Source organism: Lepidochelys kempii, chromosome 12 (genome assembly GCF_965140285.1).
Source record: "Lepidochelys kempii isolate rLepKem1 chromosome 12, rLepKem1.hap1, whole genome shotgun sequence".
NCBI lineage: Eukaryota > Metazoa > Chordata > Testudines > Cheloniidae > Lepidochelys > Lepidochelys kempii.
Window position 1 is genome coordinate 16,854,515 of NC_136391.1, and position 15,558 is coordinate 16,870,072.

Here is a 15,558-nt window from a genome sequence, read left to right on the forward strand (position 1 = left end):
GTTAAAGGCTGGACAAATGCAGAGAAGAGCTCCTAGGATGGTCAGGGGAATGGAGGGCCTATTTTATGAGAGGAGACTGAAAGAGTATATCTTCTTTAACCTCACAAAAAGATGGCTGACACGGGGATGTGATTACTCTCTCTAAGTACATCACAGGGGTCAACACCAGGGAGGGTGAAGAGCTATTTAAGCCAAAGGGCAAAGTTAGCAGAGAAGCAAACTAGTATGAACAAATTCAGGCTGGAAATTAGAAGAAGGTTTCTAATCATCAGAGGTGAGAGGTTCTGGAACAGCTTGGAGGCTAACTTCATTAGTTGTAAGAGAGCTGGACAAATTTATGAGTTCAATTGTATGACAAGGTTGCTCAGAATAGTAGGGGGCAGGCAGCCCTAGGGATCACTTCCAGTTTATATCTTATATTCCTAAAAGCTCATGCTTCAAGTTTTCAGCTAACTACTGCAAGGATCAGGCAGGGATTTCCCTATACCCACAATGCACTCGGCGGGGGGGCGGGAGGGTGGTCTCTTTCTTCTAAAGCATCAACAATGGCCCTGACTGGGGATGGGATATAAGGCAGAATGAGCCCGGGCTCCGAGGTGGCACCAAGCATTCTCTCTCTCGGCTGCATGGCCGGCTCTTGCTCACACGCTCAGGTTCTTGCTCACATGCTCAGGGTTTAACTGTTCCCCATATGTGGGGTTGGGAAGGAATTTACCCGAGATCAGACGGGCAGTAGTAACCTTGCAGTGTCTTGGTCTTCCCATTGTATGTGGGTGCAGGTCACTTGCCAGCATGATCTGGGTGTATCTCAATCATTTTCGTGACATTGCAGCGGCCTCAGCACACCTCAGTCACTCCTATTCTCTCCCTGTGGCACATACTAGTCTAGTCTCCTGCGGGCTGTAATACTTTGGTCTCATTTCCGTTGCTGGGTTTAGCGTGCAAGTGCTGGGTAGTGCTTTGACCTGTGATATACAGGAGGTCAGACTAGATGATCTGATGGTCCCTTCTGGCTGTCAACTATGACTCTGTTTTAGGCACAGCAAACTCCATGGGCACATACCTCTGCCAAAAGTACATGCATGTATACACATGCAAGTTACCATCCTGATGTATGTGTTCATCAGACATGGACACACCAGAAACTGTTCAGACTAGCTGCGTTCTTCTGTGAATGCACCCTGGTAAGCGTTCAAACAAGGAGAGACTAATGCTGCTGACTCCTTGTAACAGCCGTGGCTCATTAACTCCAGCGTGGATTGATGAGAAGTGGAAGTCGCCTTTTTGAGAGATGAATCTAGGGTCTGGGTCTGAAAGGAACCCTTGGAACAACAGCCAAGTCTGGGGGGCAGGGATTGGGCTACAGTTTGTTTTTATATTTTGAGTTACCCCAGGAGTGGCGTCAGCCACTTCCAGGGGGGGAGGGGCGGGGCGCTCAGGTGGATCAGAAAATTGAGTGGTCTGCTCCCCCCTTGCCATGAGGCCCCTCCCTTCTCCATGGCTCTGCCCCCTCTGTGGTCCCACCCCATGGCCGAGCAGTGTGGGGCACTGTCTGCTCGCAGCCAGCAAGAGCTACCCAGGCAGGGGGACCCAGTTCTGGGGCCACAGAGCCCTCAGGGAGCAGCGACCGCTGGGGGCAGGGCCCAGGAGTCCGGGCTGGAGCAGGTCAGTCTGGGCCATTGTGGGGAACACTAGACCCTCCGCCTGCCCAGTGGGCAGAGACATGGGCCAGGGGTGCTTTCAGGCATCCCAGCCTCCCGCCCAGGCTTTCTTCTCCTCTGCTGCTGGAGCTGGGCGCCAGGCCAGCAGCCACCTCTCTCTGCTCTGCCTTCAGAGATGGGCAGCGGGAGAGCGGCAGCTGCTACAGGGTGGCTACAGAAGATCTAAGGGACATTTTGAGGTGACTATAGCCCTCACAACACCCCCCAAAACCCCCGGAGCCACCTGGTTAATAAAGCCAAACCTCAGGAAGCAGGCAAGTTTTGATCCAACACAGCATGTTTGTTCATGGTGTTTAGGAGGGAGAGATATGGGGGGAAGGGCACAAAGGTGCTACTGGCTCTCTGTCCAGTCATACACTTAGATGTACAAGTCTGAAAATGCGTGCCTTGATTTCTTCATCTCAAATGAATCAGTCTCACAATACCAGAATATGCCTTCACCTAGGTCTACACTCCAACTTATGTCAGCATAATTTATGTCGCTATGGGGGGAGAATAAATCACCCCCCTGAGCGACATAAGTTACGACGACATCAGCGCCGGTGTGGACAGCACTATGCCAGCAGGAGAGCTTCTCCCACCAGCAGCTACTGGCGCTTGTGGGGGCTGGAGTAGCTAAGCCGATGGGAAAGCTCTCTCCTGTCAGTTTAGAGCAGCTACATCAGAGAGCTTACAGCAGCACAGCTGCATCGGTAAACTCTCTAGTGTAACTGTGCCCTAAGTAACCAAAGCTCATGTGACAGCTTATAGCAGGTTTAATCCTTTCAGTATATGTACTTATCTAATTTTGTATCCTATTCCAATCTATAAACTAAGAACTCTTCACGGTCTCCCAGCATGGACTTTATTTGCATGTGAACAAGCCCTTTCTGGGACAGGTGTTATCTGAACTCATTTAGCAATACCAGAGCGGTAGTAATTTAAAATTACATGTTTACCTGAACAGAAGGTACCAGGAAAAAATAAAGGAAATCATAGGTAAGTTTATTTTGGCAAAATATCTGAAGGTCAAGTGACCCTGTTTGACAGGGGCATGATTTAATAACTAATAAAAGAAAATTAACCATGTCAAGAGGATGCATTTTGATGAAGAATTAATAGGTATCATGACTCAAGAAAAAGGCAATTACACTTTTAATTGTAACATCTAAAGATCAAAGAACAACTGGCCTATCTAGGAGGATACTGAACCAACAATAGGAGCTAACAGACAAATCCTCTTGATGGCAAGCTATAAGGTTGAAACTGGACCACACTTGACTCTTGGACAGGTACAATCCAACCGATTGGACTTGAAAAAAATCCATTAGCCAATGACAAGTGGGAAACGTTCCCCCCAAACTCCATGCTTGCAACAGAAGCATAGGGCTAAACCAATAATTTTTGCAGAACGCAAGCATCTTGGTTTGTTTTTTTTAAATTGTCTAGCCTTTAAGGGTTGTGAAATTAACAAAAGTTTGGTAAATTTTCACTGCTGCTATTCAGAAAAGTGTGGGCAGAAGCCACAGGATCAATCATGTCTATTTTATTTTGCTACAACATGGGAAAGCTACAAGGCTTGCAGCAGATGCTGGCCAGGGAATTATTCAAGGGTGAGATCCTCTCTCTCCCTATGAACACTGCCACAGTTGCAGTTTGCAGGGCCACTAAACTCCCCTTGAAATAATAGAGAAGAGGCAGCTGGCAGGCTGAGTTCTGGGCCTCTCCAATGCCCTTCGATCCCTGCTCTGAAATAGCCTGGATTTACGGAGTTCCAGGAAGCACTGCAGTGATGCTGCAGCATTTCAAGTGTAGACAGGGCCTGAGCCACCTGAAATCACTACCACTTCTGAAAACATATGCCAAGTACAGTTAGTGAAGTCATTTAGATTAGACTCTGATTCCATTACTGTGGGAGCTTTTAATATACAGGGGCTGCTCTGGACTGTGATTAGTGTATTGAAAACAGATCTGCTGCTAACAATGGAATGAGTATCAAATGTTAGAAAGAGCAGTGACCTCACTCTACCACAAGCATTTGTCCGGGAAGGAAATAAGGTTGTCATGAGTTACCTCATTTACTGAGACATGACATGCATGTATAAAATATTCAGAGAGCCTGAATCACAGCGCTTGCCCTCCTTATTCTCGCTATTTATCTTTTTTTCAAAGTGGAAGGATAGATTGGAGGTGGCGCCTGCCAAATGATTGTGGAAACTCACCGACAAGGTGGGGCTGGTACATACCATATGCTGTTAGGAACTGTCAGATTGTTACCTCTTCCACCCCACCAACCCAGCAGTTTAGGGAACACACATCTTTTCCCTCACTTTCCAAAACAGACACATGCATACACCCACTTTTTATTCTGGCACTTAATCAAAAATACACTATAAAAGATTTCTGCTCCTCCTGGCGAGGGAAAGGAGCGGTGCTAAGCGCTGGCTTGTTTCTGAGTACGTTGAAACAAATTCAGGTTTGTGTTTTACATTCTCTTTAATTACAGTAGAGTGATCATGTGCAGCTGCAGGGCTGCATTTCAGTACCTTTGTTCCAAAACTGTGACAGGACAGTAGATTCCTGGCTTTGGAATAGAAAGAAAGTGGCCGGGAAGGAGTACACTAATAGGGGTTTTCACTGTTTGATAAGGGTGCCCCCAAATTAGTTATATTCACTTCAAGTCCTTGAATGAAGGCCACTAGTATTACTGACATAGTGATTTAACCGTATAAAGTACAAATGGAAAGAAATATATTTTTAATAATCAATTCAGTTTAACAATATGTGACGCATGTTCTTGTAAACAAGCCTGATATCTAAAGCACACGTCATCCACAAGGCAAATAAATTGAAGGAAACTGTAGTAAGTGTTTTCCCATATAGTTCCCTAAGACATGTAAAATGACTGTTGGCTCTAAGCGAAAAGAGCTTGTCAATTTCCAAAATGCCTTTTTGTCTGAACTACACTCCCCCTCACTCGTGCAAAATCCCCACCAGGCTCACGTGTTTCATGAGTGGGGGGGACGGGGGAAATACAATAAATACCAATCAAAAAACTTTTCCTTTAGAAGGAACAGATCATCCCTTCCCTTAGTAACTGAAAATATCCTAAATGGCAGCCCCGTAAAGACTTAATTTATCTTTCAATAGAGGATGACTGTGCTAAACTCAAATGGTATGTCCCCCTGACAATGAAATAGCCAAAAGGTTACAGCAGTAGGACATTCTGCCAATAATTAATGTTTCCCCCTGCTGTGAGAGGCAATAGAAAATCTAATTAGTTTTAAATGCAATAATGAAACAAGGATGATGTGCTTAGAATCCTAACAAAGCTGCTAGCATTGGACTGTGCTAATCAAGTTTAAATTAAATTAAAAGGGGCAAAAAGGAAAATATGCATAAAGTAGCAATGGAGGTGGGGGGGAGGGACTATAACAATGTTTGTTTGTGAAAATTAAAACATAATCAAAACACATGATGCATGAAAACATATTGCAGCTGTAAGAGATAAGATCACAGGGAAAAACTGATAAGCATAGCCAAGGCAGACTGCAAACAAAAAGATTGTTCTTAAAAGAAGATCTACAAAAGGACAGCTGCAAATCACAGATGTCCATGTTATAACTACATTAGATTACTTGAGGATAATCTGATATCTTGTTTATATTTACTACTACATACTTATTTCATCTGCTAATTTACTGCTTCTCATATTAATTTGTTATATGGGTTAGCTCTCTCATGGAAAATATCTCGGGAAATTCTAGAATTTCACGAGTTATCTTTATAAAAAACACAAAAAGTAATTTGCAGAATGAAACTTACCAAAATTTTCTTCAGTTTTTGACATCACAGTTCTGCCTTTTGGCTACAAGTCTATCTTGTGTCTTTTAGTCAAATGGTGCCACTTACTATACTATTGTATTCTATACTATACAGCCAATCACATGTAGTATTGAGTGCTAATATTCTATTCTACTGTCTTATACTGTGTTCACCACCATGGTATCAGAGTGACTTCCAGTAGTATATTAAGCAATGTGACTAATATATGTCACACGTTTATTCAACAAATTGCTATTTCCTTTTGGAGAAGTGTGCAAAATGAGGACATGAATACAGTGATTCTAGAACTCCACATTTTTTCAGAGTGATCTAGATCGGGGGTTCTCAAACTTCATTGCTCCACGACCCCCTTCTGACAACAAAAATTACTACATGACCCCAGGAGTGGCCTGCCACCCAGGGAACAGCGCCAAAGCCCAAGCCTCACCACCTCGGGCTGGGGGACAAAGCCAACACCCAAGAGCTTCAGCCCCAGGTAACCTGTAACCTGGGCTTCAGCCCTCAGCAGTGGGGCTCAGGCTTCAGCTTCTGCCCCAGCAAGTCTAAAGCCACCCCGGCAACCCCATTAAAACAGGGTTGTGACCCACTTTGGGGTCCCGACCCACAGTTTGAGAACCACTGATCTAGATACAATTTTATCACAAAAAAGGTACAGCATTCAGTTTTAGGGGACGCCAGTGCATTTGTTCCAGTCACTAATAAAAATATTTCATTCATTCAAAAAGGGATTTCATTTGATAGACTTGTTCTGCTACTAAATACACTCAAGTAACTTGAGTGATTTTTTTTTCAAATGTAAAATCCTCCCTGAAGGCTGCAGCATACTTTCTAAAACCATGGAATGAAAGCAACTAAACTACACGTAAAGTTGTACTTTTCCTATCTCCCAAGGGTCTATGATCAAAGACGAGGTGTGTACGAGGTGGACCCAAACCCTTGAACTAAGTAGAAGCTTGCATCCATAGCTGAACTTTGCGGTTTGTGCCCAGTTCTACTGGAAATGCTGCCTATGACATTTGAATATTCTAACAAATAGCATTTCCTTACCTGAAATGTAATGGCTTGTTGGCCTGAGTTAGGATTTCGTGTCACTGTAATGCTTAGGGCTACAATATGGGACACTGCAGAAAGGATGCTGATGATGACAGCATCTCTCATCCCAAAGGGTAACATGGTGTAAACTGTGAAGATTATGAACAGGAAGAATGGCACCTTTAAAGAGAAAAAGGGCAAATCTGTTATTAGGTGCCAGAGCAAGGGGGAAAACATAAGCATTCTGACTTTTCTTCAGGCTGCATCCTCTAGCACTGGCATTTCAATGGAACAGTTAAAATCACAAGGAATGTAGTGTTCATAAAAGCTTTGAGGAAACTGGATAAAGTTATAATACAAATGTAGCCAAACCAGTTGCTTAAAGAGGACACTTGACCCTTAATTTGTCTCATTCTCCTTTGGTAAAGCTGCAGATATACTGCAGACATCATATGACATAACTTACATCTGAATTATGTATCAAGAACAGTACAAAGCAAGGATGGAGCCACCTCCTTCAATTTCAAACTTCCCAAGTGCTTTAAGTTCTTATTATAATGTTAATACCAAAACAGCTTACGTGTGTTTATTTGCTTGATATTTTATTGACCCGAAAATCAAATAATCCTTCATGGAGCTGATACAACAGAGTAATCACTACTGCATATAAACATACATTTGAAGGCACAGTTAAAGAGTTTACAAATGTCCATTGGCCTGCTAAAGCATAATGGCTCAGAAGGCACTATTAAAGTCTATCATTAAATCCATATTTATGGATTTCTGTTGTAGCCTGTGGTACCTATATATGGGGCCTCATAATACTTGAGTCAAGTACTGTGACAGACACACTGCAAGACTACCCACTCAGCTCTCCTGCTTCACTTCAACCCCAGCTTTCTGTGGTTTCCAGACATCAGCCTCCTTTGGGGAGATTCTCACTCATGGCAAATTCTAAATACCATATGATGGTTTTGTAACATGGACAAACGAAGACCAGATAAGGAAACACACAAGCTTCACTTGTGACCAAAGATACCACTTAAAGTCACATCGGAAGGTGAAAGGCAGAAAATTCCTGTTCCAGCTGACCTCTTATAATATGGTCTTCACATTGAAAAAAGAAAAAAAAAAAGTCAAAGGTATCAACCCACATTATGTCTTGCAGCATTTAAAGAAGCAAAGCCAGACCCCTGTTTAGTTACAGGAGCAAAAAAACCCAACAACCCTGAACAATTAAAATAATTTCCCCCATGTCTGAGATGAGATTTCCCCCCCCCCCACAAATTTTGTATTAAAATTTCACTACTAAGTAGAATGATTTTGAGGGCAAACTACGGCCCGCAGGCCACATCCAGCCCGCCGGACTGTCCTGCCCAGCCCCGAGCTCCCAGCTGGGGAGGCTACCCCTGGCCCCTCCCCAGCTGTTCCCCCCTCCACCACAGCATCACCTCACCTCGCCACACCGCCAGAGCTCTAGCCTGCCGGTCCTGGATAGGGGTCAGGGCAGTCAGGGGACTGGGAGCAGGGGGATTGGATAGGGGGTAGGGTCCCGGGAGGGGGCGGTCAGGAGACAAGGAGTGGGGGCGTGGGTGGTTGGATGGGTCCTGAGGGGGGCAGTCAGGAGGCGGGAAGTGGGAGGGGCGGATGGGGGTGGGGTCTAGGCTGTTTGGGGGGCACAGCCTTCCCTACCCGACCTTCCATAAAGTTTTGCAACCCCGACGTGGCCCTCAGGCCAAAAAGTTTGCCCACCCCTGGTATACATGCTGCTACCTTTAACTCTTGTACAGCTGCAGTAGCTGAATTCTGCAGTCAACATATCATTGGGCTGGACATCAGTCATAATGGAAATCACATTCTGATGGTCTAGTAGATCATTTCTACTTTTCATTATTCAGAAAAGGACGGGTGGGTGGGAAGGGTCAGTATCATTAGATAAAAAGTCATTTTTCATTTCTTAAAAAAAAAACAAAACCTGCTCTGCTTATGTTATCAGAGCTTAGGAGGAGTTTCCTACAGGTTATGACTTTTTGGCTTCATAAAATTGTCAGTTTTCTGGTCGCAGACACCAAGTCATCAACTCCAGCCGCACCCCGCAATGCCCGGATGGGTCATTAGTTCTTATTGTTCACTTCACCCTCTCTACTGGATTTTAAAACACTTTCATTCAGCACACCCAGCTAGAAAGGGGTTGTTTTTTTTTAAATTACTTGAACACCACTTTGTAGTCAGGACCCCAATCAGCACCCTGAGAATCAAAACACTGAGAATTATGGAAGAAATAATTTACTTTTAAAGTACATTCATGACAAGTAAAACATTTTTATTAGGGTAATTTAAATTAAAAGCATAAGGCCAAGAGCTTACAAAGACTTCGGCATATGCTTAATTTTACACACACTGTGTGAAGTAGTCCCAGTGAAGCCAATGTGAATGCACATAAGTCTTTGCAGGATCAGGGACAGACAGACTTTAACAAAAAGTGTTATCCTGTAATCCAATATAACTGGTTTGGGGAAGAAGTAAACTTAAAACGAATTAAATAAATATTATAGAATTGCAATTTTAAGAATAAATATATACTGATTACCACTTCTAAATGTAAGTGCATCAAACTAGAAGTACATACCTGTTCCCATGCATAGACTGAAGAGCTATCTCCCCTTCCAAAAACTGACACATATCCTATGGTCAGGAAGCAGATCCAAATCAAAATCCCAAATAATTTCAGCCATCTCCGAAATAAGGATTCAATGCATACAAGCAAGTACATGACTGCAAATATTACAAGAGCAGTACATACTGTAATAATGAAAGCAAGATGATGACGTGGTCCCTGCTAAAAGCAGAACAAAAGTGTTATATTAGTACTGTACTTTCCTTTTAATAAGTGCAAAACCGAATTGTGTGTCTAATGTCACTCATGCCACTATGATGTCACCATATTACATTAGAGATGAAAAGCTATTCCTACAGCAATGTTTATGCAGATGTCCTTTCTGTCATTTTATATGTGGGACCATGCAGGTTTTCAAATCCTAGGAACAGAAAAATCCCTATTAAAACTAAAAGAAAAAACACCCCAATTTATTTCTGTACTTTCACCTGCTAATATTGGGGAATGCCATCCATTACACCAACATTTTTTATTAATATCTAATACTTACAGAGCATAGTTTTTCTATTAAATTATGTTAAAATTAAAGAAAATTGTTAAGTCATTACTACTGTTATTTGTAAGAACAAGAAGGGAGGGAGAGTATGATTGGAAAAATTCAACAAACTTCCCTCTAGAAGAACAACAAATCATGGGTACGCTGTCTAGGTCCTCAGTTCTGAAGACCTGATTCAACCTGCACTTGAAGAGGAGTGTTAAAAAGTGACAGGGAGATTTACCAGCCCTTTTATCACCCATCTTTTCCTTTTTACTACCTGTGAATTTGACTCTTTGGTTCTATTTAAGAAAAGCAGACACTCTTTCCAAACCCTACATCTATTTAGTTAATTAGCCAGCAAATGATTCTGGTAGCCTGTTCACATATAGTTTTTGGCACAATGTATTTTTCCTAACCCCCCACAAGCAGTAATTCCATAAACTTGGATCTACCACATAGCAAAGTGATCTCACTCCCAGCTAACTTAACAATTTTACTGTTTCCATCCCAAAAGAATTTCCATAATAGTTTTTTTCCAAACAATTAAACTCTAAAAACTGCCACCTACAAAATCAATCACTAGAAATCATAACCAGGGAACCCATCTGTTATTTCACATTTTAGTTTGCTGTACTTTTAAAAACATTCATATTCTTGAATCTGAAGTTAGAATTTACACACACACAAAACGCTGGTACTCCCATGGACACAGCTACCACTAACCTGAAGTAAGGGTTACACTATTCAAGCCCAATGAAACATGTGCCCAGTGAGTTTCTGTGAAGTTTGATACAAGTTCCTTCTGACCTCACACAATGTACAGTACAAACTAAGAACCCTGGTTATACTCACATGCATGACAAAGAATATTATAATTAGCGTACTACAGAAAGTAATTGCAATGAAGAGCAGCAGGAGAAGAATCGGATGCTGCTGGCTCGTGTAGCGATACTTCTCATAAAGTGGATCTGTTATCTTGCAGTCTTCATTTTCATTAAAGAAGTATTTGCCCTTAGCTGGCATTTTATTCCAGTTTGGCTTTGACTTCTCTCTCAGTTCCCAGTGATGACAACAAAGCAAAGATAGATCTATCCTTCTTTCAAGAGCACTTCTGTCTTCTAAGGTAGCCCTTGGTTCTGACTTGCTTGACCACACTGAGTGACTCACATTCTGCACTTGCGCGTCTCCTCATGAGCATAAAGTTCAGATCTCAATATAAACGAAAGGGAAGAGTCCTCCTCTGCGGAGCCACATCCTACTCTTCAACAGCTCCATGCAAGTTTTTTCTAGCTAGATTGATACTTGTGCTGCTGCTGTCGAGGTTTTATTTGCTACAATCACTGTAACTCCCTTCCACAAGCTGTCAGCAATTCCCTTCGGGTGCTTTTTCATGGGATAAACTCTGTGGAGAGAAAGCATGATTAAAAATAAGGCTTCAGTTAAGTGGATGGATTTTTTTTCTGAGAAAGCCTCACTGTAAATGACCTTTAACAAGGGGATAAAAAATATTCCTTGGCCATGAGAATTAGGCATAACAGTCCTGCAACATTTATTACTTTCTATTTAACATAACATACAAACTCTAAAGCAGTGGGTCTCAAACGATCCATGGAGCACTTGCTAAAGCTGGACATATGGTGCTGGCTCACCTTTTTCTAGCCATTGAAACACTTAAAAGAAGCTAAAAATATATTTAATACTTTTCTAATGTTACATTCCCACATGAGCAATTGCTGCAGATGCCACAGGCACATTATGCAATTGCGAATGGTAGGGGAAGATGGTCCAAGCAATCAAAAATGGCAAGAGAAGTGACCAACGCTATGTAGAAGTTTGCTCCCCCCGCCCTGCCCACCTCTAATAAAAGCTTAATTTTGAAACTGACTGCACATACAGACATGCAGAATTCTTCTGAGATTGAAATAGGCAGAATAAATTGAACAGTGCAGTAGAATACTACTCTTGCATATTTAATATTTGATAGGCTAATATATTTGACTTTGATATTCAGTTACAAAAGGATATTAACTATATAACAGAATCATGTATTGGTCATACTAAAAAATGAGGAACATAATCTATTCATGTTTAAAAACTGGCTGTTTAAAGCCAAAACAATGTCTGAAATTCGCCTCTGTACCCCAAATTATTTCTTCCCACACAAAACTAACAAAATGGGTCTTTCCAAGGATCAGATTACTTACTTTCCAAAACACTACCATGATTTCTTTGCAGAGAGTTTCCCCATTTTACAAGTCTGCATAACATGGATTTAAAGATGTGTGCATAAATCACAGTACCTTCACTTAAATAGCAGAAAGAGCACAAATAAGTAAAACGCACAGTCCCTTTGGGCTGGATTTTGCCACGCTTACAAGTGATTTCTTACTCCTCTCGCAGTCCCATTAGAATAGATTTAACAGCTCGTAGAGGAAGCAACTACTCAATATAAGAGTGGTGGTCATTTGAAATCAGTACTTTAAAATATTCCTGATCAGTGCTAAGAACTGATTTCAGTTCTTGCTAATTGAAGGACCCAATCCTGCATTCCTATTCAGGAAAAATTCCCTGGAACCTTAAATATGTAATAGTTTACTCAGACTGAAGCAGCTTTGTTTCTTCTTGTTAAAAGCTACAGGACATACTAGATTATCAGTTTTTAAGGAGAGCTCCCTGAATCAATGGAAATTTCTGCCTAAAACTGGCAGTATGATATGGCCCAACACGTACAGACAATTTCATTTTTATTCACACTATCTTGTTGGTAATCCATTGATTTTTGCAACCTAATAAAAAAACCCTAACTTAAATTTTCTTTAAATTAAATTTACCTCCTTAAAAATATGAAAAAAAAAATAAAATAGGAACAAAGTATAGCTGTCAAAACCAAAACCTACTACACTAATATTTAAAGCACAGATCTGTTTAAAAACAGAAACCAAAAAAAAGGTCTTTCACATCTAATTTATACTATTTCTATGGCAACAGCCATGTTAAGGTAACAATGAACATTAAGGGATAAGTTACACTGTTAACTAGTAATGACTGATGATTTTCAAATAGCTGCTTGAATATAGTTCATTCTATGACAGGGGAGACTTTTTTAAAAAGAGCCAGTCAAGTGTGAGAAACAGGATTTCAAAAAATGTTTTATTAGGACTTGATAAAATAATTACAGCTTTCTTACTGTTAGATTACCATCACCATGGTGTTCTAATCTTGGCTTTTCTCCCAAAAGGTATGGCCTGATGCAAGAAAACTTGCTGAAAAGCCAACTTAAATCAGTTACTTTCAAGTGACAAACTGTTTAACCACACGCAGACACAGTGGACAGATTACAACTGGAGATGGTGCCGGGGCTTTTTTCTATTTTTAAACCATACCAAAAGATTTAGACTACACCAATATAACGAAATTCTAGAACGTTCCCCATTAACAAGTGAATTTTCCAGACATTAGCCTCAGGTGAAAGCAGAAGGCTCAATCCTGCAACTGTAGCAAGTATGAAACTCCCATTGGCAAACACGTTGAGCACTTGCCCACAATGTTCTGTAAATCTGCATTACTTACAAAACAAGAGGACAAGGTAGAAGAACAGAATATATTGGATTGTGAATGGTTGTGAATAATAAAAAAAGTGATTCCTATCAAACATCATAAAACAACAACATTTATACACACACTTTGCAAATGAAAGGAAGTAATTTTTACGAAAAAACAAATTACATTTATTAACTGTAATTGTCAAAACCTGGTTTACTATAAGGGACAAGTTTTAAAAAGCCTCTAAATTAGTAAGCTCACAGATACTTATTTGCATATACACATTGGTCCATTTGCAAATTCTGTGGATGTAGTTTTGAAGGCATCTTTCAAAATCAAACTGAAGGGGGGCAGGGAAGTGATTTTTTTATATATGCACACGATGCCACATTTCACTCTCTCACAGTCGTAATCTATAAATATAAATCTGTAAATGCACATCTACTTTTTCTTGAGCTACCAAATAAATAATGACAGCACAACTGGTTTTGAGAATAAACTGATAATGGGTAATTCAGCCCTGAGTCTTGTGCCTTGCCCCTGCCCTCCTTTGGTCTTGTCAAAGAACGACAATTTATCAGGCCAAATATTTTGAAATATGGTAACAGATTTTTCTCAACACAAGAGAGTAGATAAGTGCATTTGTGAGTCTCGCAATTGTTAGAAGAGATGCAATATACAATTACTCCAATATGCCTTCTCCAACTATAGCTTATACTGTATTTCTCAGTGAAGGTGACAATTCCTATAATGGAACTGACAGAAATTTCCCACACAATGTGTTCTGAACTGCTAGTGATCAGTTTATGATCTGAAGCTTGAGTACAGATAGCCCTGGTTGTTTTTAATGCCTGCTAGCATACAGCAGATACTATTTTTATTCATGTGCATCGAAACCCCACCCTACCCCCTTTTTAAAAAAAATTCTGTTAGGTTACATGCTTTGATAAAATGTGCTCTGAACAGCAAACGTGACAGAGATTGTACACACTGTGAAAAAGTTTATCATTTTTACATTTTTCTCTCTCTCTCTGCTAATGGTAAGCAGCTTATGTCAACTTTTCTACAAACAGAGATCTGTTAAAATTTCCAGTATAAGTTTGATGATTCAGAACACTATAGCTGGCATGGAATGAATAACATTATTAATACACACTCACTACAGGTACAGGTGATAAATTAGTTTTACTGAGCAGCCAGATTGTGGAATGGGGCTGTAAAGCACGATCAAAATAAACAGGTTTATTGTACAATAATTTCAGTAATTACTCTAGTGTCTGAGGAAATACAACACAAACCCTGCTGTAATGACTCATACATAATCCTTTATAGGTACCACTCTAGTTAGAGTGGTTTGTATTTCACACTAAATTTTGAGGGAGGTTTCTCCCATTCAGAAATATGGAATTTGCACAGATAATTACAGTAAACACTAGATTCCACTCAACAAAATTAAAAGTAATGAGTTGTTGCCCTAGCATTATTCATCCCAATTTCAGCCCTGACACTAGGAAATTACCTACATATCATGTCATGGCTACTTACAATAATCCCTCTTAAAGCCCAATGGAAAGTATTAAAAAAAATCCACCTGGATGCTCCACATTTTCAAAGTTCTGGTTATGTTTCTTTGCTGGGCAATTCATCAGTCCTCCTATATTTTCAGTTTATGATTCTTTTCTCAAACTTACTGAACCAGGAAATAAACAAACAAACAAACAGCTTTTCCCACTCAATGGGACTTCAGCATAAGCTTGAAATTAAGCAGATGCTTAAGTGCTTTGCTGATCAAAGGCCTAATTGCCTCCTTTGCGCATCCTCCTATCACATATGCACATATACACACACAGTTGTCTAGTAAATTACACCTATAGTTTCATAGACTTTAAAGGACAGAAGGGACCATAAGATCATCTCGACTGACCTCCTGTATATCACAGGTCATTAAATCTCACCCCATTACCACTCTATTGAGCCCAATAACTAGGGTTTGGCTAAAGTATAACTTCTAGAAATGCATCCGGTCTCTATTTGAAAGCATCCAGGTCAATTATCCAACACTTCCCTGGATAGTTTGTTCCAATGGTTCAACACCTTCACTATTAAAAATCTGTGCCTTACTTATTTCCCTGGCTTCAGCTTCCAGCTAGTCATTCTTGTTCGGTCTTTCTCCACTAGTTTAAAGAGCCATTTAGTACCCGGAATTTTCTCCCTGTGAAAGTTCTTATACACGGTCATCAAGTCACCTCTCGATCTGCTGTTTGATAACCTAAACTGTTTGA

The 15,558-nt window shown here is 40.8% G+C and overlaps 1 protein-coding gene across 3 annotated transcripts in view; it reads right to left on the minus strand.

Annotated features, from left to right (window-relative positions):
- The window catches only part of ADCY7 (adenylate cyclase 7), a 119,045-nt gene that overhangs the window by 45,634 nt on the left and 57,853 nt on the right, over positions 1-15,558 (minus strand). For all 3 annotated transcript variants that reach the window (XM_073307661.1, XM_073307659.1, XM_073307660.2), the window contains exons 2-4: positions 10,586-11,135; positions 9,208-9,417; positions 6,594-6,758 (exon numbers count right to left, since the gene is read on the minus strand). In XM_073307661.1, the coding sequence (XP_073163762.1) occupies positions 6,594-6,758; positions 9,208-9,417; positions 10,586-10,756 (546 nt within the window). In that variant the 5' untranslated portion in view covers positions 10,757-11,135. The remainder of the gene's footprint in view (positions 1-6,593; positions 6,759-9,207; positions 9,418-10,585; positions 11,136-15,558) is intronic.